Raw genomic sequence first — 23357 nt, forward strand, 5'->3', positions numbered from 1 at the left:
TGAATTGCGTGAAAATTCAACTTTGAGAGTTTGACATGGTAGCTAGCCATTACTGAGACATGGCTGCAAGACCGTCCTGACTGGGAACGGAATATGCTAGATTATAAAGTCTACAGGAAGGATAGGGAATCTGGTAGAAGGGAGGAGTAACTTCTATGAAATTACTTCTATGATAAGAGATGATATAACGAATGGTAAACAGGCAGTGGCGACTTTATGGATAGAATTAAGAAACAGAAAAGGATTTTAGACTGTAGTGCGAGTTGTGTATAGGCACCTGGTAACAGCTGTGAAGTTGCAGAATGTATTAATGCAGATATTATACAAGCATGTATTAAAGGCAGAGTAGCTTTAATGGGGAATTTTAACTTTCATATAAATTCGGATAAGTAAATTAGCTCGTGTCAGAAAGGTACCGAATTTCTTGTGTGTGTTCAGGGCAATTTTATGCAACAATATGTCCTAGAATCAACAAGAGGGCAGGCCATATTAGATTTAATAATGAGTAATGAGCCAGATTTAGTTAATAATTTAACGGTGCATAAACATTTATCTAATAGCAACTATAATATGATTGAGTTCACTGTTGTCTCAAAGAGAGAAATGTGAAACAGCTGCTAAGATTCCAGATTTAGGTAAGGCCGACTTCAATGTCCCAGAAACTGGGCAAATCTGTTAATGGGTAAAACAAAAGATCATTTGGGAGATGTTCAAAAAAATAATTTAACGTGATACAGAACCAGTTTATACCCCTGAGGGGCAAAAGCTCTACTTGCCAAAAAAACAGCCATGGATAACTAAAGATCAAGCATCAAACTAAAAGTAAAAAGCATACAAGAATGCAAAAAATAGCAGATCCTGGTGACTGGAAGAGATATAAAGAACAGCAAAGGGTGATAAAACTGTAAGAGCTGATAAGAGTGAGTATGAAAAGAAAAGGATAGAAAAATCAACACAAAAATTTTATACATTAGGAAAAAGTGGGTGGTTAAGAGCAATGTGGGCCTCTTAGAAACTGATAATAAATGAAAATAAAGTAATGGCAGACACGTTAAATAATTAGTGTGTGTCAGTATTTACAGTAGACGAAAAGGACAGCATGCCGGACATCCAAAAGGAAACCAATATTGAATCAGGGACACCCAAAATTAACAAATTAACAGTAATAACACAAATAATGGCACTAAAGAGCGACAAATCCCCAGGACCAGATGGTTTCCATCCCAGAGGTTTAAAGGAAGTAGGTGGGCAAATTGCAGCTGCCTTAACTATAATCTTACAAAGTTCTCTATTCAGGAACCATTCCTTTAGATTGAAAAATTGCACATGTCACTCTTTTAATTAAGAAAGGCGAGAGGGGGAACCTAGGGAATTATAGACCAGTTAGCCTCACGTCGGTTATCAGGAAATTGCTAGAGTCTATAATTAAGGATGGAGTGACTGAACACCTCGAAAATTTTCAGTTGATCAGAGAGCCAACATGGATTTGTAAAGGTTAGGTTGTGCCTGACAAACCTGATTGAATTTTTTGAGTAGGTGACTAAAGTAGTGGACAGGGGGATGTCTATGGATGTTATTTCTATGGACTTCCAGAAGGCATTCGATAAAGTCCCCCATAAGAGACTGTTAGCTAAAGTTGAAGCTCATGGAATTGAAGGTAAAATAGTGACCTGGTTAGGAGATTAGCTGAGTGACAGGAGACAGGCAGTAGAGATAATGGGCAGGTACTCTAATTGGCAGGATGTGACAAGTAGCTTCCCACAGGGTTGAGACCTCAACTATTCACTGTATTGATTAACGACTTAGATGACAGGATATAAAGCCACATATCCAAATTTGCCGATGACACAAAGATAGGTGGCACTGTAAGCAATGTAGTTGGAAGCATAAAACTACAAAGAGATATTAATCGATTAAGTGAATGGCCCGGGCCGGGGGGGGTCAGGTACATAGATAATTAAAATGTCATGAACAGGTACAAAAAATGATCAAAAAGGCTAATGGAATGCTGGCCTTTATATCTAGAGGACTAGAATAAAAGGGGTTAAATGTCATGCTCTAGCTATACAAAGCCTTGGTTAATAATAACTTTTATTTATATAGCACCTTTAACGTAGTAAAATGCCCCAAGGCGTTTCACAACAATTTTACAGCGTGTTCGATATTGACCATTGAGGAAAAAGAGAGAAAAAGCACGAGAAGGAAGTATTAAGAGTTTAAAGGCTCGGGTCAGAAGCGGCAGCCAAAATGCACGCGTAGATAGACACAGGCGAAAAACAAAAAAAAAAGAAATTCAAATTAAATTGTAAATAATACAATGAGTATAATCAGTATACAATCAGTATAATAAAGATTATATTTAAACAAAATTAAATATATACCATAATTATAAATTGTTAAAATAAGAAAATCAGCAATTGAAGCAAATTAAATCAATTAGCTTTCTTTAAAATTCATTCCCTGTTCAGTGATTCAATTAATATGGAAGAACCAATCATCGTCCTCCATCCTTGTGATATCATAATTTTATTATTTTTTATTTCTCATTTTGTCTCGACAGGTCTGTTGAGGCTCCAGAGTCGAGCTGCCTCCCGCTACTCCAAACTCGAGCTGCCTCCTACTGCTTCAGACTCGAGCTGCCTCCCGCTGCTAGGGAGTAGCTTGTTGGATCACACCTGGAGTAGTGTAAGCATTTTGGGTACCACATCTTCAGAAGAATATATTGGCTTTGGAGGGAGTGCAGCATAGATTTACTAGAATGACACCTGAACTCCAAGGGTTAAATTACAACGAGGGATTACACAAACTAGGATTGTATTCCCTGGAATATAGATGATTAAGGGGTGATTTGATCAAAGTTTTCAAGATAGTAAGGGGAACAGATAGGGCGGATAGAGAGAAACTATTTCCGCTGGTTGGGGATTCTAGGACCAGGGGCAGAGTCTAAAAATTAGAGCCAGACCTTTCAGGAGTGAAGTTAGGAAACACTTCTACACGCAAAGGGTGGCAGAAGTTTGGAATTCTCTTCCACAAATGGCAGTTGCTGCTGGGTCAATTGTTAATTTTAAATTGAAGATTTATAGATTTTGTCAACCAAGAGTTTAAAGGGACATGGGGCAAAAGCGGGTATGGGTATGGAGTCAGGTCACAGATCAGCCATAATCTCATTGAATGGTGGAACAGGCTCAAGGGGCTAAATGACCTGCTCCTGTTACTATGTATAGGTAGATTATTTGGACCCGAGAATAGGGAGCATCATCTCGAAATTTCCAGATGACGCAAAAGTGGGTCGTTTGGCAAATAGCGAGCTCGACTAATGCTTCAGGTAAGGCGGAACGGGCAGACTCAATTTCATGTGGGGAAGTCTGAGGTAATATATCTTGGATGAATAAAAAGGAGTATATACTAAATGGAAAGACGCGGAAAGAACAACAGAGACATCTGGGGCTTCAAATATATAATTCCCTGAAAGTATGAGTGCAGGTAGATGAAGCCATAACAAAGGCCAGCAGCATTTTGGATTTCATAAAAAGTGACTTCACAGTACAGATGTAGTGATAAATTTGTATACAGCATTGCTTAGGCTGATGAGAGTTTTCGGCAACCTATTACAGGAAAGGCATAGAGAGTATACAATGTAAATTCACCAGGATGATGCCAGGGATGGGAATCGGCAATTGTGTGGAGAAACGTAAAATATTGGGACTATTTCTACTGGAGCAGAATTAAGGGAGGTTTTTCAAGGAGTTTCAGTAGAGTGAATAGGGAAAGAATATTCCCTCTGGTTGGAGAGTCAGTGGCAAGGGATCATCAATTTAAAACTGTCACTGAGATGGGTTCAAAGAAATTCCTCTATGTCGAGGGTCATTGAAGCAAGCTATTATTTGCCACAGGGATGTGAGCATTGATTCTTTTAAAAGAAAATTGGATAAATATTTGAAGCAGAGGAAGATACAGGACCATGGGGACAGCGTGGGTAAGTGGAATTGCTTTATTCCAACAAAGAGCTGTGAGACACAATGGGTTGCATTGCCTCCTCCTATGCTGTAATCTGTCGTGGGTTATGGTGCAAATATTGCACAAAGAATCAGTTCAAAAATGCTGTAAATATTTATCAACATGCCTTTATCAGAACCAATCCTACCTTCATTCAAATATGATCTTTCCTCGGTTGTGATTTACTGCCCAATGTGGTTCAAAAGTGCGGAGATTCAGAAATATTGAATCCGGTGGAAAAAGAATGCAGTGCAAGGCAAGGAATCTTTGACAAAGTCAAATAAAGCAGTTCTGCTTTATTCTTCACTTTGTTCCAACCAGGAATCACTGAGAACTTCAGGTGAAAGATGGGTAGTTACAGTGGGTAGACAGTTGAATGACTCACTGCCGAGAAGATGAACTGTGTCTACTAAAAGGGACAGTTAAAGTCACAAGGAAATAGTGTAATTGCCAAGGCTTTCAGAAAACCGTGGGCTTGGATTATCTGCATCAGAGACGGGGGAGGGGAGGTGGGAGCAAAGAATGAGGGGGAGGGTGGGGAAGATGAGAAGTAGGGGAATGGGAAAGAGAGAGTTGGGGAACGTGAAGGGAAAGAGATGGGGGGTGGGGGGGGGGGAAAGAGATGGCAGGGAGTGGAGATGGGAGGATCGGATGAGAGGATGAGAGTGAGGGAGGAGGAGCTGGCTTTGTTGGAAAATCTAAACTTAATCAATCAGAGACAAATAAAAAAATGTGGAAAATGTTTTGAGCGAAACAAAAATTGTTAGATAGGAAATAAAGGTATTCCAGTAGACCAACAGGTACTGATTCTGGGAATTTACATATGCTGTTATGACTGTAAAATCTGCCTTCAACTATCGCAGTCTCAGCTCTGGGCAAAACTATCAGGCCTTCAAGTAAAAACTTTATTTCAGAAAGCATTTTGAATGATTTATGAGTAGAGGATAATTTCAGCACCACCTAGTGGTGTGGCAGGTATGTGTTGACATCTCAACATTGGAATTCCCATCGGAACCATTTATGTGGCAGCTTTTAACGGAACACACATTTGTATTAAATTGTATTGATTAATTCTGCAAAATTACTGTGTGTATTTCTTTGTGTGTCTCCAGTTTTTGTTAAGACTAATGGGTGTCAAATTGTGAAACACAATAAATAGAGCAGCGGCTATTCCTGGAACCAAGATACTATGGAGGGCCCACGTAAATTAGCGGTATGAGCTTGAGCGAAAACTCTTTAAGGGAGGCCATCCACAAAATAGATTACTGGCCCCTTTCCTCCACCCTTCATTGCTCAATCTCCTGCCTTCAAAGCCTGATTAATGCATCAGGCATTTTTTGTGGAAGCTCCAAAAAGCTGGGTCCTGGCCCTGCCACTCTCCAAGTGCATCATGTCGACCTTGTATTATGTGGCGAAGTTAGCTTGGAGTCCCAGGGTCGTAACCAGCTCTAGAACCACCAAGTAGGTCGACCAAGGCAACAAGCTGCTGCAACTGCTGCAAGCTCCTTGAAACCAGAAAGATTGAACAGAGCCAAAAAATAACTAGACTTGCCTTTAACAGTTTCCATAACTTGAGAAAATTCAAATGCAAGAATTTTGAAGTTCCAAATAACCGAGTACAGTTTTTTCCAATTAGCAATAAATATGAGTTACTGCTACAAACCCTGTTCAGTCAGTCACAGCGAGTGTTAGGAGGTAACAGACTATGGCAAAACCTAACAATGTGTTTCTCCATTGAGAAATACGAGGGAAAAGTCAGTGGTAATGGTCTCCTCATGTATAGAATACAAAATGCCTGGGCATGGTAAAGCTATGAGGTTTAGAGGGAACTCTCAAGTATCATTCAAAGCCTAATCTTAAATTACAACCCCCAATTTGAGCATCTATTATTTTCTATTTTATTTTGACATTCACAGTATGCTTTTGCAATTACTGCAGGTTTCAATCGTGGTTCTTTATAGAGAGGAACACGTGACAAAAAAAAATTCCCCTCAACGCATGAAAAAAGATTCAAGGCAGCGCTTTTGGTGTAAGCTTAATCACAAGTGTCTGCAGTGAGAGGTTCGACATTCCTTCCATGCCATCACGACTGCTAGCCACTATCCATGGAGACAACTTATACAGGTTGAACCTCCCTTATCCAGAACCCTCGGGACCTGGCCTGTTCCGAATGAGGGATATTTCCGGATAAGGGGAGGTCACGTGTTTTCAGTATGTATGTGTGCGCCGATTGGCTGGAACGACTGTAGGTCAAACTGTAGTCAGTCTCAGCTCACATTGGAGACCAAACTATTCTAGAGTTCGGATATTCTCAAAATCTATGGAATGGTTAGCTGATCCAAAATATTCAATAAAAAGGGATCAGTGTCCCTTACACAAGTCGTTGGATATATTCAAGTGGGAGTTAGATGTGGCCCTTACAGCTAAAGGGATCGAAGGGTATGGAGAGAAAGCAGGAAAGAGGTACTGAGGTGAATGATCAGCCATGATCTTATTGCATGGTGGTGCGGGCTCGAAGGGCCAAATGGCCTACTCCTGCACCTATTTTCTATGTTTCTAAGCTGCTGGTAGTGTATTCAGCAATAACCATGATAAAGGAGCCCTAGATGGAGTCATGAGCGGATGCGATGCCAGAGTTTACAAAACATGCAAAAAAACAGAAGTATTAAGCAAAAAAGATTTAAGCCCATCTGACTTGTTAATATTTTGTGATATTAAAAAGATAAGTACTTTGAAAATATTTTCTGAACAATTTTTATTGGAATTTCCATCAGTGTAATGTTGGCGGGCCAGCAGACCCTGATTACATTGATATTTTTCAAGGATTTGGGGTAAATTTATTGTGGGTCTGTAAGTGTAAATGGGCAAGTTTTTTTTTCATTGATATTTTGAGGAATTTGACCAGCTGCTTTGTGCGCATGCGTCACGCGACAGCTGGAAATGATTCCGAACGAGGGGTGGTTCCGGATAAGGGAGGCTCAACCTGTATTTATATAGCGCCTTTAACGTAGTAAAACATCCCAAGATGCTTCATAGGAGCGTTATAGGAGAAAAATTTGACACTGAGCCACACAAGAAATTATGGCAGATGACCAAAAGCTTGGTTAAAGTGGTAGGTTTTAAGGAGCATCTTAAAGGAGGAAAGAGAGATCGAGAGGCGGAGAGGTTTACGGAGGGACTTCCAGAGCTTGGGGCCTAGGCAACGGAAAGCCAAGGGGAACTGTCACAATCCCATAAGTGCCTGCCTTTGCTGAGTGGTAGCACTCTTGCCTCTGGGGAAGAAGTTTGTGGGTTTGAGCCCCACTCCAGAGACTTGAGCACATAATCTAGGCTGACACTTCCATGCAGTGCTGAGGGAGTGCTACAATGTCGGAGGCGGACTTGTAAAGTTCTCCTGGCCAGTATCTATCCCTCAAACAACATTGCTGGAAAACCGATTATTTTGGTCATTTATCTCATTGCTGTTTCTGGCATCTTGTTGTGTGCAAATAGGCTGCTGTGTTTGCCTAAACTTCAAACATAAAGTACTTCTTTGACCATGAAGCTCTTTAGAAGCGCCGAAGGAGGATGTGAATGACGCAGTTTAAATATAAATGATTTTTCTCTTTTAATCATTAATTACCTGGATCTCTGGTCTGGCAACCAGCAGCAGAATATTCCTGCTTTCCTCACTGGAGAGCAAGGCCACTGCCTCCTCCCGGTCTTGGACATCCTTGCCATTAATCTGCAAGAAGGAAGAGATCAAAACAAAAAGTATATCATTTGTTTTCACAGCGTCAACACTGAACATAGTAAAAAGCAAATTACAGCGCATCTGTGTTAAGAATTGACAAAGCTTTTCACACAAAAGACTCCACATCGGGATCACAGCAGTAAGTGCCGTCACTCAATTATGCGCTTACTGCAGAAGTTGTTATCGATCGGGGAAGGATGCTGGACATCAGAGGAAGCCATAATGTTCATAAATGTCCAACATGTGCCCCAGCGACATACATCCAGCAACACAATTAACTGGCAGATGACAGGTGACGTTCATCTTTTTTCCCTTCAGAGTAATGGAAGTGTCAGTCAGAGATAATAGTGCTGGAGCTGGAATCAGTCAAGCTCCACACTCGTGGGGGATCCAATTAGAAAAAATGCCGCATACCTCACAACACAAGATGGAATTGTATTGCTTACTGGTTTCTCTTTCAGCAAAGCACTACAGACCCATGCAGAACTTGGTGCTGAATTTAAAATGTAATTCTTTGGGCTATGACAGATAAACATGGTCTGGACAAAGGGAGTTATTTGTTCATGTCTGCGAGTTATTATGCAGAGGAGGAAATTGGTTGAAAATAAATATTTGAAAAAGGAGGAACCTTCTGAAAGGGTTCCTGACACACACTGCCAATTCAAAGAATAAGGCATCAGGTGAATTCTGAAGCGACAGCACTTTGGAGTACCAGTGGCAACAGAAACGAGTGAAGTTCAAGTACAGCACATTCAAGCTTGATGTTCCCTTTTTTTTAACCCTGTGAGCACAGGTCAACACCGACCAACCTCCTACCCCCCACCTGCCAGAGAAGAGAAACTCCATTATACTCTACCAGTTCCATCAACGTCACCTGCAAGTATTTTCAAATCCCTCCCACACTCAATGAATGTGCTTGTCCCAGACTCGAAAAATTCTATTGAAGATCATTGTTCAATTGTTGAAATTAACACCCCATTGTAGCATCTCTCAGTTCTTCCAATACACACAGTGCTGCAAATCACAAGCAACTGGGAGACGTTTAGACACTTTACAGCCTTCTGGACTCAACATCAAGTTCCACAACTTCAGACCATAACCTCCGCCCATATTCTTTTTCCCTTTCCTCCTTTTTTAAAAAAAAATTTAAAACCCCCCCTTTTTTTCTCATGACAGCTGCTGATAATTCCGCCATTTACACCCCATCACATTTTTGCTCATTTTCCCTTTTGTCTCTTAAACCTCTTCTGCCTTCCACCCGATCACAGACCTTCCCTTTTGTTCTTTCCTCTCCTCCCCTTTTCACTGCCCCTGCTCTTCCTTAAGAATCTGTTACATCTCAAATTTTTCTAGTTCTGACGAAGGGTCACAGACCTGAAACGTCAACTCTGTTTCTCTCCACCGATACAACCTGACCTGCTGAGATTTCCAGCATTTTCTGTTTTTATTGAGGAGATTTCACCCATGGAAGTCACATTTGTGGTTCCTCAATTGTAAAAAAGGTAATACCATGGTCCAGAACTTAAAGGGTAACTTTGAAGGTATGAGGCGTGAATTGGCTAGGATAGATTGGTGAATGATACTTAAGGGGTTGACAGTGGATGGGCAATGGCAGACATTTAGAGACCGCATGGATGAACTACAACAATTGTACATCCCTGTCTGGCGTAAAAATAAAAAAGGGAAGGTGGCTCAACTGTGGCTATCAAAGGAAATCAGGGATAGTATTAAAGTCAAGGAAGCGGCATACAAATTGGCCAGAAATAGCAGTGAACCCAGGGATTGGGAGAAATTTAGAACTCAGCAGAGGAGGACAAAGGGTTTGATAAGGGCAGGGAAAATAGAGTACGAGAGGAAGCTTGCAGGGAACATTAAGACGGACTGCAAAAGCTTTGATAGATATGTAAAGAGAAAAAGGTTAGTAAAGACAAACCCTGCAGTCAGAATCAGGGGAAGTCATAACGGGGAACAAAGAAATGGCAGACCAATTGAACAAGTACTTTGGTTCGGTATTCACTAAGGAGGACACAAACAACCTTCTGCATATAAAAGGGGTCAGAGGGTCTAATAAGGAGGAGGAACTGAGGGAAATCCTTATTAGTCGGGAAATTGTGTTGGGGAAGTTGATGGGATTGAAGGCCGATAAAGCCCCAGGGCTTGATGGACAGCATCCCAGAATATTTAAGGAGGTGGCCTTGGAAATAGCGGATGCATTGACAGTCATTTTCCAACATTCCATAGACTCTGGATCAGTTCCTATGAAGTGGAGGGTAGCCAATGTAACCCCACTTTTTAAAAAAGGGAGAGAGAAAACAGAATTATAGACCGGTCAGTCTGACATCGGTAGTGGGTAAAATGATGGAATCAATTATTAAGGATGTCATAGCAACGCATTTGGAAAGAGGTGACATGATCGATCCAAGTCAGCATGGATTTGTGAAAGGGAAATCATGCTTGACAAATCTTCTGGAATTTTTTGAGGATGTTTCCAGTAGAGTGGACAAGGGAGAACCAGTAGCTTTCGACAAGGTCCCACACAAGAGATTAATGTGCAAAGTTAAAGCACATGGGATTGGGGGGGTAGTGTGCTGACGTGGATTGAGAACTGGTTGGCAGACAAGAAGCAAAGAGTGGGAGTAAATGGGTACTTTTCAGAATGGCAGGCAGTGACTAGTGGGGTACCGCAAGGTTCTGTGCTGGGGCCCCAGCTGTTTACATTGTACATTAATGATTTAGACGAGGGGATTAAATGTAGTATCTCCAAATTTGTGGATGACACTAAGTTGAGTGGCAGTGTGAGCTGCGAGGAGGATGCTATGAGGCTGCAGAGTGACTTGGATAGGCTAGGTGAGTGGGCAAATGCATGGCAGATGAAGTATAATGTGGATAAATGTGAGGTTATCCACTTTGGTGTTAAAAACAGAGAGACAGACTATTATCTGAATGGTGACAGATTAGGAAAAGGGGAGGTGCAACGAGACCTGGGTGTCATGGTACATCAGTCATTAAAGGTTGGCATGCAGGTACAGCAGGCGGTTAAGAAAGAAAATGGCATGTTGGCCTTCATAGCAAGGGGATTTGAGTACAGGGACAGGGAGGTATTACTACAGTTGTTCAGGGGCTTGGCGAGGCCACACCTGGAGTATTGTGTACAGTTTTGGTCTCCTAACTTGAGAAAGGACATTCTTGCTATTGAGGGAGTGCAGCGAAGGTTCACCAGACTGATTCCCGGGATGGCAGGACTGACATATCAAGAAAGACTGGATCAACTGGGCTTGTATTCACTGGAGTTCAGAAGAATGAGAGGGGATCTCATAGAAATGTTTAAAATTCTGACGGGTTTAGACAGGTTAGATGCAGGAAGAATGTTCCCAATGTTGGGGAAGTCCAGAACCAGGGGTCACAGTCTACGGATAAGGGGTAAGCCATTTAGGACCGAGATGTGGAGAAACTTCTTCACCCAGAGAGTGGTGAACCTGTGGAATTCTCTACCACAGAAAGTTGTTGAGGCCAATTCACTAAATATATTCAAAAAGAGTTAGATGTAGTCCTTACTACTAGGGAAATCAAGGGGTATAGCGAGAAAGCAGGAATGGGGTAGTGAAGTTTGCATGTTCAGCCATGAACTCATTGAATGGCGGTGCAGGCTCGAAGGGCCGAATGGCCTACTCCTGCACCTATTTTCTATGTTTCTATGTTTCTAAGGTACCAATGTCCATGAACTTCACATTATCTGAAATCTTTAGCGAGACAGACTTTTTAAACTGACCTTGAACAAGCTGCATTGTTTAGTTTATGCACACACACTCATCTCATGAATTTGTTTACTGGCATGCTTTCTAGGGTCAATGACAAAGTTCGCGATGGTTTAAAGCAGCCCTTGAAACCCCAGCAAATCTGGCTACACATCAAACGGTTGGCATTTAGCGGAGTCTTCGCACTCATCCGATTTCCCTCAGACTGGTGGCCGAGCTGCGTCACAGCTTTATAACTAATGCTCCTCACATTTAATCAGCAGGAAGCAACCTCTAAACTTACAATGCAGAAAAGAAAGATTATGGTCTCATTTTGCATTTGTCAAGGTGAGGAACCTCTTTTTATTTCCCTGCCAGGTCAAGTGCCACATGCAAAGTAAAGCAACTTCCTGCTTATAAAGAAAACATATCCCTTTTACAAGACCAATGTGTCTTTGTTAAATTGTAATCTTTTTTTTTACTCTGAACATTTCCAGCCAACAAGTTACCAAATGAGTAACAGCAGAATTGCCAGGGCACCCTCCCTTTGCTGGATTGTAGACACAATTACAAACACTACACCGACTATCCTTTAACCTCCAAGTTCAGAAGAGTTGTGTTCCTAACACAGATGAGCCTGCACACAGGGAGGTTAAAGTAACAGTGACGTCAGTTTTTATTAAGACACTCCAGAGTGAGGAACAGGCCTAAGGGGCCGGCTTATATACAATGCTCCCAAGGGATGCTGGGATCCCTTGGGACTTCAAGGGATGCGCTCTCTGGTGGCGGAACATGAGAGTGCGTGCTTTACAGATACACAACATCACTCCCCCCCCAAAGTCAAAGTGAAAACTACTTACAAGGTGAGGCGGTCGGGAGCCTTTCTTTCCCTGGTGGACCTCCTCGGTACAAATGTCTGTTCTGGTGTGTTGGCTGTACCATTGCTGGGCCGGCGTGTTGTTGGCCCTGCAGGGCTGCTGGGTGAGCCTGGCCTTGCTGGGCTGTTGGGCATGACAGGTTCAATTTTCTGGTCCGGGGTGGTGTCGTTGATCCTTTGGGTGTATGTTGTGGGCTCGAAAAAGGTTGTGTCTGCTCTGGGTTGTTCAGGGCAGTCTGTGAACCGCAACCTCGTTTGGTCCAGGTGCTTTCGCCAAATTTATCCACTGTCTAGTTTGACTACAAACACCCTACTCCCTTCTTTAGCGATCACCATGCCCGCGATCCACTTGGGACCATGTCCATAGCTTAGCATATATACAGGGTCATTCAGATCAATTTTCTGTGACACAGTGGCACGACCATCGTTTACATTTTGTTGCTACCGCCTGCTCTCTACCTGATCATGCAGGTTGGGGTGAACCAGCGAGAGTCTGGTTTTAAGTGTCCTTTTCAGGAGTAGCTCAGCCGGGGGCACCAGTGAGCGAGTGGGGTCTCATGCGGTAGCTGAGCAGTACTCGGGACAGACTGGTTTGGAGTGAGCCTTCTGTGACTCGTTTAAGGCTCTGTTTGATTGTTTGTACTGCCTGCCCATTGGAGGCTGATTTAAACGGGGCCGAGGTGACATGTTTGATCCCATTGCGGGTCATGAATTCTTTAAATTCGGCACTGGTAAAACATAGCCGATTGTCACAGACCAGTATGTCAGGCAGGCCGTGGGTGGCAAACATGGCCCTCAGGCTTTCAATGGTGGCGCTTCCCGACATTATTTCACATTCAATCCATTTTGAAAAAGCATCCACCACCACCAGGAACATTTTACCGAGAAACGGGCCCGCATAGTCGACATGGATCCTTGACCATGGTCTGGAGGGCCAGGACCACAAACTTAGTGGTGCCTCCCTGGGCGCGTTGCTCAACTGAGCGCACACGCTGCATTGCCGTACACAAGTCTTTGAGTCAGAGTCGATACCGGGCCACTACACACGAGATCTGGCTATCGCTTTCATCATTACCATACCTAGGTGTGTGCTGTGGAGATCTGAGATGAATGTCTCCCTGCCCTTTTTGGGTAGCACGACATGGTTACCCCACAACAGGCAGTCTACCTGAATGGACGGCACATCCTTTCGCCACTGAAATGGTTTGATTAGCTCTTGCATTTCAACGGGGATGCTAGGGACAGCAGAGGATCTTCGCTCGTCCAAGTCCTAATCTGGCAGGCCGTGACAGGTGATTTATCATTTTCAAACACTTCCATGACCATCAACAAGTCTGCAGGCTGTGCCACCATCAACAAGTTTGCAGGCTGCGCCATTTTCACCCTCGTGGTGGGCAATGGTAGCCGACTGAGAGCATCCGCACAGTTCTCTGTGCCTGGCCTGTGGCAGATGGTATAGTTCTACGCTGATAGCGCGAGTGCCCACCTTTGTATGCGGGCTGCGGCATTGGTATTTATCCCCTTGTTTTCAGCGAACAGGGATATGAGGGGCTTCTGATCAGTTTCCAGCTCAAATTTGAGGCCAAACAGGTACTGATGCATTTTCTTTACCCCGAACACACACGCTAATGCCTCTTTCTCAATCATGCTGAAGGCCCTCTCGGCTTTAGACAAGCTCCTGGGGGCATAGACGACAGGTTGCAACTTCCCCGCAACGTTAGCTTGTTATAATACACACCCGACTCTGTACGACGACGCATCACATGCTAGCACAAATCTTTTACACGGGTTATACAATTCAAGCAGCTTGTTGGAGCATAAAATCTTTCTGGCTTTCTCAAAAGCAATTACTTGTTTTTTTCCCCATAACCAGTTCTCAGCTTTACGCAATAACACATGTAGGGGCTCCAAGAGGGTGCTTAACCCCAGTAGAAAGTTACCAAAATAGTTGAGGAGTCCCAGGAACGACCGCAGCTCCGTGACATTCTGTGGCCTGAGTGCGTTCCTGATAGCCTCTGTCTTGGCGTCTGTGAGCCGAATGCCGTCCACCACGAACTTTCTCCCCAAAAACTCCACTTCTGTTGCCATGAAGACGCATTTCGGCCTCTTCAGCTGCAGGCCTACGCGATCCAGTCGCTGGAGGACCTCTTCCAGGTTTTGTAGGTGCTCGACGGTGTCCCGACCGGTGACCAATATGTCGTCCTGAAAAACTACCGTGCGTGGTACCGACTTGAGCAGGCTCTCTATGTTTCTCTGGAAGATTGCTGCAGCCGACCTAATTCCAAATGGGCATCTGTTGTAGATGAACAGTCCCTTGTGCGTGTTGATGCCCTTCGAAGACTCCTCCAGCTCCTGCGTCACGTAGGCCGAAGTCAGGTCAAGCTTGGTGAACGTCTTGCCTCCTGCCAGCATCGCAAATAGGTCATCTGCCTTAGGTAGCGGGTATTGGTCCTGTAGCGAGAAACGATTAGTAGTTACCGCCGCAAATCCTGACCGTGCCATCACTTTTGAGTACTGGAACAATCGGGCTGGCCCACTCGCTGAATTCCACTGGGGAGTTGATGCCCTCGCGTTGCAGCCTGTCCAGCTCGATTTCCACTCTCTCCCTCATCATGTGAGGTATCACTCGCGCCTTGTGGTGAATGGGTCGTGCCTCTGGGACCAAGTGGATCCACACCTTCGCCCCGGAAAAGTTTCCAATGCCTGGCTCAAAAAGGGAAGGAAATTTGTTAAGAACCTGGGTACATAAAGCCTCATCGACATGTGATAGCGCTCAGATGTCATCCCAGTTCCAGCGGATTTTGCACAGCCAGCTCCTTCCAAGCAGTGTGGAGCCATCGCCTGGGACAATTCAGAGTGGCAGTTCGTGCACCGTGCCCTCGTAGGTGAGCTTGACCATGGCGCTGCCCAGGACAGTGATGAGCACTTTGGTGTACGTTCTCGTGTGGATGGGGCTCAGGGCTGGTCTGAATGCCTTGTTGCACCACAGTCTCTCAAACATCTTTTTACCCTTGATGGATTGGCTAGCGCCAGTGTCCAGTTCCATGGCTACTGGTAAGTCATTCAAATTTTACATTTAGCATTATAGGTGGACATTTCGTCGAAAATGTGTGTACCCTGTGTACTTCAGCATCTGCCTCCTCTCGGTGAGGCTCGAAATTGCTTTGATCCACCATGGATCGATCTTCCTCTGCCACGTGGTGGTTAGCAGGTTTTGCAGAGCTTGCAGCTCGTGTGCAAACTCGTTGGAGGTGCCCCATTGTTCCACAGCTCTTGCAAACATACCCTTTGAAGCGGCATGAATAGGCTGAATGGGAGCCTCCACAAGGTGTGAATTGCCTTGCATTCATCCTTTGTTGGGGACTCAGTCATCTGGGTCACCTGAGGCCTGCTGGCAGTTGCAGACTCGTGAGTTCTGTCCTGTATATTTCTGCTCGCAAACACAGTTCTAGTTAATTTATGAACATTACTAGCACTTGTGTGCTGAGAGATTTGTTTGGTGTTATCACTGGTGGACATAAATGCCTGTGCTATCGTAATGGCCTTACTGAGGATTGGTGTCTCTACAGTCAAAAGTTTTCGTCGGATGGTCTCGTGGCCAATGCCCAGTACAAAAAAGTCTCTGAGCATCTGCTACAGATAGCCATCAAACTCGCATTGTCCTGCAAGTCACCTTTGCTCGGCGACGTAGCTCGCCACTTCCTGACCTTCAGATCGCTGGCACGTGTAGAACCGATACCTCGCCATCAGCACGCTCTCCCTCGGGTTAAGATGCTCCCAAACCAGTGTACACAGCTCCTCATACGACTTATCTGTGGGTTTCACCGGAGCCAGAAGATTCTTTGAGGCTGTAGGTCGGTGCCCCGCAGACCGTGAGGAGGACCGCTCTCCTTTTTGCAGCGCTTCCTTCTCCGTCCAGCTCGTTGGCTACAAAGTACTGGTCCAGCCGTTCGACATAGGCTTCCCAGTCCTCACCCTCCGAGAACTTCTCCAGAATGCCCACAGTTTGCTGCATCTTTGCGTTGAATTCGTATACTTGTCACCAGTTGTTGTGTTCCTAACACAGATGAGCCTGCACACAGGGAAGTTAAAGTAACAGTGACCTCAGTCTTTATTTTGACACTCCAGAATGAGGAACAGACCTTAGGGGCCGGCTTATGTACAGTGCTCCCAAGGGATGCTGGGATCCCATGGGACTTCAGGGGACGCGCTCCCTGGTGGCGGAACATGAGAGTGCATGCTTTACAGATACACAACACACTACAGACACCAACCCTCATCGAACTGCTGAGTGAGATCATCCAATCGCTCAAAGACCATTGCAATCAGCAGAGAAAGCAGATGTTTATCCCATTGGCACAGGCTGAAGTCAAACTCCGGTCCCAGCTCCCAATATGCAACTCTTAATAAAAACGCATGGAACTGGCCAACACTCCAATAGATTAAAAAATATTATCGTATCGTCCTGGTTTAAAAAAAATACCATCAGAACTATAGCAGTTCTGTAAAAGCCTGTCCAGGTTTCAAACGTATATTCACTTCTTGCATGAAAATCCAGCAAAATGGACAACAACTTGCATTTATATAGCACCTTTAATGTTGTAAAACATCCCAAGGCGCTTCACAGGAGCGTTAGCAAGCAAAATTTGACACCGAGCTACACAAAAAGATATTGGGACAGATGGCCAAAAGCTGTGTCAAAAAGGTAGGTTTTAAGGAGCATCTTAAAAGGAGCAGAGAGCGGGAGTTAGGCGGAGAGATTTAAGGAGGGAATGTCAGAGCTTAGGGCCTAGGCAGCTGAAGGCACGGCCGCCAATCGTGGAGTGATTAAAATTGGGGGTGCGTAAGAGATCAGAATTGGAGGAGAGCAGAGATCTCAGAGGATTGTTGGACTGGAGGAGATGAGAGAGAGTTAGGGAGGGGTGAGCTCACGGAGGAATTTGTGGGAGGCATTGCCGGACCGAGAGCCAATGTAGGTCAGTGAGCACATGGGCGATGAGTAAATGGGATTTGGAAAGTTAGGATATGGGCAGCAGCCAGTTTAACGGCAATGAAGCTGGAGGGAGTCACACTTGCCCAGCTACCAGCATCGATAACAACTTCATTCAAATGTCCAAGAAAGCCACTTGGAATTGACCAGCTCAGCAGCTGGCAGATTATCACAGCAGAAATGAAGAGACCCAATGAGCTTCCACTATCAAGCTAACAAAATTCACATTTTCAGCCTTGCACCGTCCGAGCTCATGATACTCAGCTCCGAAATACCCTTCAATGTGGCAAAGTCTTTCCTTGCATTAACCCCTACCCCAAAAATAACTGGTGTTGTTGGTAGAAATCCCAACAATTGGTCAATTCACAAAGTAATGGCTCCATTGCCCACTGCCATTAGAGATTTTGCAGGAAATATTAGGAACAGGAGTAGGCCATTCAGCCCCTCAAGCCTGTTCTGGCATTCAACTTGCTCTTGGCTGATCTGTACCTCATGTCCTTTGTCGGTTTTGATCCATATTCCTTACCCAATATAAAACTATTGTTCTCAGTCTTGAAATTTCGAATGCCCCAACATCCACAACCGTATGAAATCCAGTGTTCCACTACCCTTCATATGAAAATATGCTTCCTGACATCACTCCTGAATGCCCCAACTCTCATTTTCAAATTGTGCCCCCTTGCGATTGTCAGGTGTGGCTGTTTCAAAGAGCTATCCATTTAATTGCACTACCCATAGTCCTGCAAGTTTTTCGTTTTCATATATATCTATACATCTATCCAATTTCAAAAGTTACTATTGATTCTGCTTCCAGGCAGTGCAGTCCAGATCATAACAACTCACTGCATAACTCATCTCTCCTCTGGTTGTTTTGCCAATTACCTTAAAGCTGTGACCTCTGGTTACTGAAACTCCCCTGCCAGTAGAAACAGTTTCTCCTTATTTACTCGATCAAAACCCTTCATAATTTTGAGCGCCTCTATTAAGTTTCTCTTTAACCTTCTCTGCTCTAAGGAGGATAATCCCACCTTCGGTAGACTCTCCACATAACTGAAGTCCCCGATACCATTTTAGTAAATCTCCTCTGCCCCCTTGCCTTGATATCTTTCTGAACATGTTATGCCCAGAATTGGAGCCAATATTCCAGCTGAGGCCTAGCCAGTGACGTATAACATTTTTACATTACTTTCTAGCTTTTGCATTCTTATTCCCCTATTTATTAAACCCAGGATCCCATATGTTTTCTTAACAATCTTTTAACTTGTCCTGCCAGCTGCAAAGATTGGTGTATGTAAACCCCCAGGTCTCTCTGTTCCTACAGCCCCCTTTAAAATTGTACCATTTTGTTTATATTGCCTCTCCTCGTTCTTCCTTCCAAAATGCATCACTTCACACTTCTCTGCATTAAATTTCATCTGCCATGTGTCTGCCCATTTCACCAGTCTGCCCATGTCTTCCTGAAACTTGCTACGATCCTCTCAAGGTTTACTACAATTCCAAAATTGATGCCATCTGCAAACTTTGAAATTGCGCCCATTATACCCAAGTACAGGTCATTAATTATATATCAAAAAGAGCAGCGGGCCTAACACTAACCCCTGGGGACACCACTGTATACTTCCCTCCAGTTTGAAACACCTGGTTAAGTTCTGCTAGACATCCGTGGCGGAGACAGAATGGACCATAAACAAACTGAAAGAACCAGCCAATAACTCAATACACATTACAAAGTATGGATTTTCCTATATGTATAAATGTGTTGGGTTAGCTAGCAATCTAATACTGGCCTGCGAGCAAGGGGTTGCGTTAAAAACCCAGTGGTTTTTACTGAAGCAAGACACTTTGTTTCTTGACAACATATATATTTATTTTAAAAGCCTGTTTTAGTGTCTGTCCGTGCTTTCTGCTAAACAGGAATGCTATCCGAGGGTTCAGTCTGATTGTTGCTATGGTGATAACCGTCTGTGTGGCTGGCCTAGAAGTGGTATAGCACCAGCTGTGGGGCTGCTTTCATCACATGAAACTCGTACACAGCCCGATTGGAATAAAACCCGCTATCAGCTTATCTCCCAGGTGCAGCTTCGGATTCAGTTGTACATCTGAGGCCTGACCCTCAAAGGCTACCACCTGCTTGACAATCTTTTTTTTTGTTTTGCTCACGTCGCAATAAGCCTTCTGCTTCAGTCTCGGCCAGAGGAGCCTAGTGATTTCAGTCACACGAACGTTTCTGTCCACACTTACCTGCACGATTCGATCTCCCTCTCTAATACGCCCATCTTTGGCGGCAATGCTATTCGGGTCAACCTGCAAAAATGAAAAAAAGTTCAAGGGCCGGCTAATGGGTAAAGAAGCATTGAAGTTATATTCTTCATTAGCCAAACATTACTAAAAACACCCACACACATGGTAAGTAATGGCAGGAAAATGGAATTGGGTGCAGATCAGCCATGATCTAATTGAATGGCGGAGCAGGCGCTTGATCCTGTGCACTTCAGTGCCATTTTACAGAACTCAGGTTCAATCTTGTATCCCACACTGCCCCCAGGATCTCGACTTTGCGTGCGAGGGTCCCAAATTCTAATGCACACAATTTTACCGGCGCTCAATGGCAGGTAAAGGAATTTCAACAGTTGTGGAAGACAATGCAACAGGCACTCAGTGATTTACATTCTCACTGACTCCTGGGAAGGTTCCAGGTAAAGTGGAAGTCAATGGTGTAGGAAAAAAACAGCAAGACACTTGTAGATTCTGAGGAGGAGAGAGAACGCAGAGTGATAACTGGATGCTTCGAGTCCTCAGTCGGTCAGTCTCCAGAGCAATTACTGGGGACGGACTGTGGCCGTGACACTCACTTACATTAGCAGCCTACATGAGGAATGCAAACCAGAATCATTCTGAGAGAGAATGCGGTCATTATCAAACTGACTAAGATCATCAGCAGAATTCAGATTCGAGCGGGGGAGAGGAAATTTTGACTGCATTTCCAGACTGTTCCCGCAAAGAAAAGAGATGGAGGCACTCTCGCATGCAGTTAGTGGCCAGCTGAGAGGTGGCATTGCCAGAAGCCTCGGAGTAGACCACTTACACTCCCCTTCTTGGCTAACAACCCATGTTTAGCACACAGAGATGCAAGATTGGTGAGGGTAGGGGAAGCACGAGAAATGGAGTCTGAGCAACACTTAAAAACAGGACCTCTTTGGAATGATGCACCCATCAAATGGCCAGAATATCTTGGGTGTGATGGCAAGTTTCAGATGAGGGTCTGATTCTGCACTGCCACGTGTCCAAGACTGGGCAAAACCCAACGGTCACCACTGCCCTTGGTTACCATCTGATAGCCATTCCAGAATGTGTGTTCAAACTGCAGTCTGAATGTTGTTGGACTTCCCCCAAATTATTTTGATGGTAAACATATCTCCCATGGGTTTGCGCACGAACAGTCAGGATGTGGGGAATTTGCTTTAGAATCCATAGGTACAGCTAAAAGGAATTGGCAGTTTCCCGAGCTGATCACGTTTCAGCTAGCGGTAGAATTGCTCAGCTGTCGGTGTGTCGCAGAAGAGTGATGTCCAAATAAGGAGACTTACATAGAAAAGTTAATATATTTACAGTCAGATAGATGACCAACAGTCCAAGTATGCTTCTTCTAGGTGTCACAGACAGAGAGAAGGGACCAAGCTCCAAAGCTACCATTTAATCACTTAACTAAAACAACAGCATTTAATGCCCGGAGCTGGTGATCAATAAAAGATTTGTACTCTGAAAGAATTGCAGTTTAATCGGAACATTCCTCCAACACAACAGTACATGCTGTTTACTTACGGATCTGTCACTACAAACCTGCTGGCAGAAGATTATCCAGTTCTCCCAAACCCAATTTATGTAAAATTGCAGCCAAACACAATTTCGAAGAAAAGTGCAATTTTTATACGACTTCATTATCTGTCAGATGCACTCGAGATAAGCAACAAATAAGGAATTTTAAGAAGGGGCCAGCATTTAGATGATCAAATGAGGCTGTGGCAATCATGATTCATCCATCTGATACTAGTTCTTGTTATTGTGTGCTGCAGAATTTGGGATACAAATTATACTCCATCAAAGTCACCACTGTGCAGAGCTGAGTGATGACCCTGCCAGCAAGGGGCACTCCTATCTATCACCTTTGGCACGATCACTATCTTCGGCTATTCATTTCTCTCATTTTACTTTTGGAGTCCTGTTTAAACTGGCTATTCTGGTGTAATAGAGCCCTTTCGTTCCTTATTTGTGATTGCCTTTTGATATCCTATTGCCAAACACTCTTCAAATTTTTTTAAAATTATCGCAATCTTTGATTCACACTTTCACAGCATGATAGACTTCCCTTCCTTCAGGATGTCCTTCAATAAAAGTCATCTGGTCAAACGGGTTCTCGGCTTTCAGCCTGCACAATCTCGCTGAAATAAATTTTGTAATTTCAGAGTAGCTTTATTGCTGGATTAACACAATATCACTTCAAAATAAAATAGTTTAAACAATATAATTCTGCGAAGCATGTTTTTCATTGGTCTCTCCCCACCATTATTTTTAAATTGATAATCAGTCACTTTCTCTGCTTAATTTGGCCCATCTTTACCCTTTTCCTCTCTTTAAAAAAAACATTGGTGGGTGATTTTCAACACCACGGTCTGGGCAGTAATCTGTCGAAACAAAAATTGGGCAGGTTCTATATTAGGCAGTTGGTCCCTCCGCCCGGTTCTATATTAGACAGGTGGTCTCTACGTCAGGGTCTACATCCGGCAGGAGTCTCCTCTGCCAGTTGTACATTAGGCAGGTGGTCCGCCAGGTCCTACATCCCTCAGGTGGTCTCTCCACCAGGATACTACCAGGTGATGAGGTTGAAAATGATTCCCATCAAGTTCAAAATCATATTTATTTCCTAGCTTTTCTGTCTCCCACTGTCCACTTTGGAGGTCCGAGTGAGGTTTAAAAATGAGCCTTTTATTGCCTTTGAAGAAAGATTTTCCCACCCACTTGAAAGATTGAACACTGACTAAATTAAGCTGAGATACGTTTTGTTGCATCGAAACACAAATAAGGCGGTCAAACAAGGAGACCCATGCTGCCCCTCGAGCCTAATGGCGTCTTAATGAGTAAATCTGTTCGCAGCAACGAATGGGTTAAATTGTCTTTGTTCCCTCGGAACACAATGGGTTAATAGGACAGCAGACCCACATTTAGAAATCATACAAATTACAGCACAGGAAGTGGCCATTTGGCTCATCAGATATGTGCCAGCTCTAGCTCGCCAACTTTAACCCCCACCCGCCCCGTATTCTTTTACACTCATCCTTTTTTAATCCCATTTCCTTTTGAATGAGGTTAGAGTCTCTGCCTCAGTAGCCACCTGATAACATATAAATCTTCGTGCGGATTTAAAGCTGTAGTCAGGCGGAACTGCACTCCTGAATTTCCTACATCTTAGCCAAAGGAAAAAAGTGCTGAAGCGGCAAGTTTGAGCACAGCAGACACAGCTGGCATCGTTTCAGCCGCGAATCTCTGCATTCCTTGTTAACAGAGAAACCTTCATGGCATCCTCCATTTATAACTTCTCCCCATAACGTACCTTTTCACAAGAATGGCAGAGAGCAACACACTTCAATGTATAAGTTTTAATTATTAATGGTGCGCTCAACGCCGAAAGCTTTTGATCACATTGATCTGCAACATTTTCTTTGTGTAGACAATGTTAAGTCACTTTTTCCCAAGCAGCCTTTCAATTGGATACCCGGAATCTGACTGTTTGCTCGGTAAAAGCTGAGCATATGTGTGTAGTCAACTCAATTTTTGTCATTTAATTTTTTTTGCTCTGACAATGTTCAGTAATTAAGATCTACCATTAAAACATTTGCTTAAAATAAACAGGCTATAATAATCATATTACCCGGGCAATGCAATTTACCACAGCAATTAGAAGTGACAACGCTTGGCGCACTGCCAACCCTCAACAGTCGGGGCCATTAAAGGCCGTCGCTTGTTTGCTTC

General features: G+C 43.9%; 1 protein-coding gene across 1 annotated transcript in view; it reads right to left on the bottom strand.

Annotated features, from left to right (window-relative positions):
• The window catches only part of pdzrn4 (PDZ domain containing ring finger 4), a 572541-nt gene that overhangs the window by 5422 nt on the left and 543762 nt on the right, over positions 1 to 23357 (bottom strand). Inside the window, 2 exon segments of the mRNA XM_070900642.1 lie at positions 7619 to 7720; positions 19572 to 19634. Of these exon segments, the coding sequence (XP_070756743.1) occupies positions 7619 to 7720; positions 19572 to 19634 (165 nt within the window).

This window comes from Pristiophorus japonicus, chromosome 15, assembly GCF_044704955.1.
Source record: "Pristiophorus japonicus isolate sPriJap1 chromosome 15, sPriJap1.hap1, whole genome shotgun sequence".
NCBI classification, from domain to species: Eukaryota; Metazoa; Chordata; class Chondrichthyes; family Pristiophoridae; genus Pristiophorus; species Pristiophorus japonicus.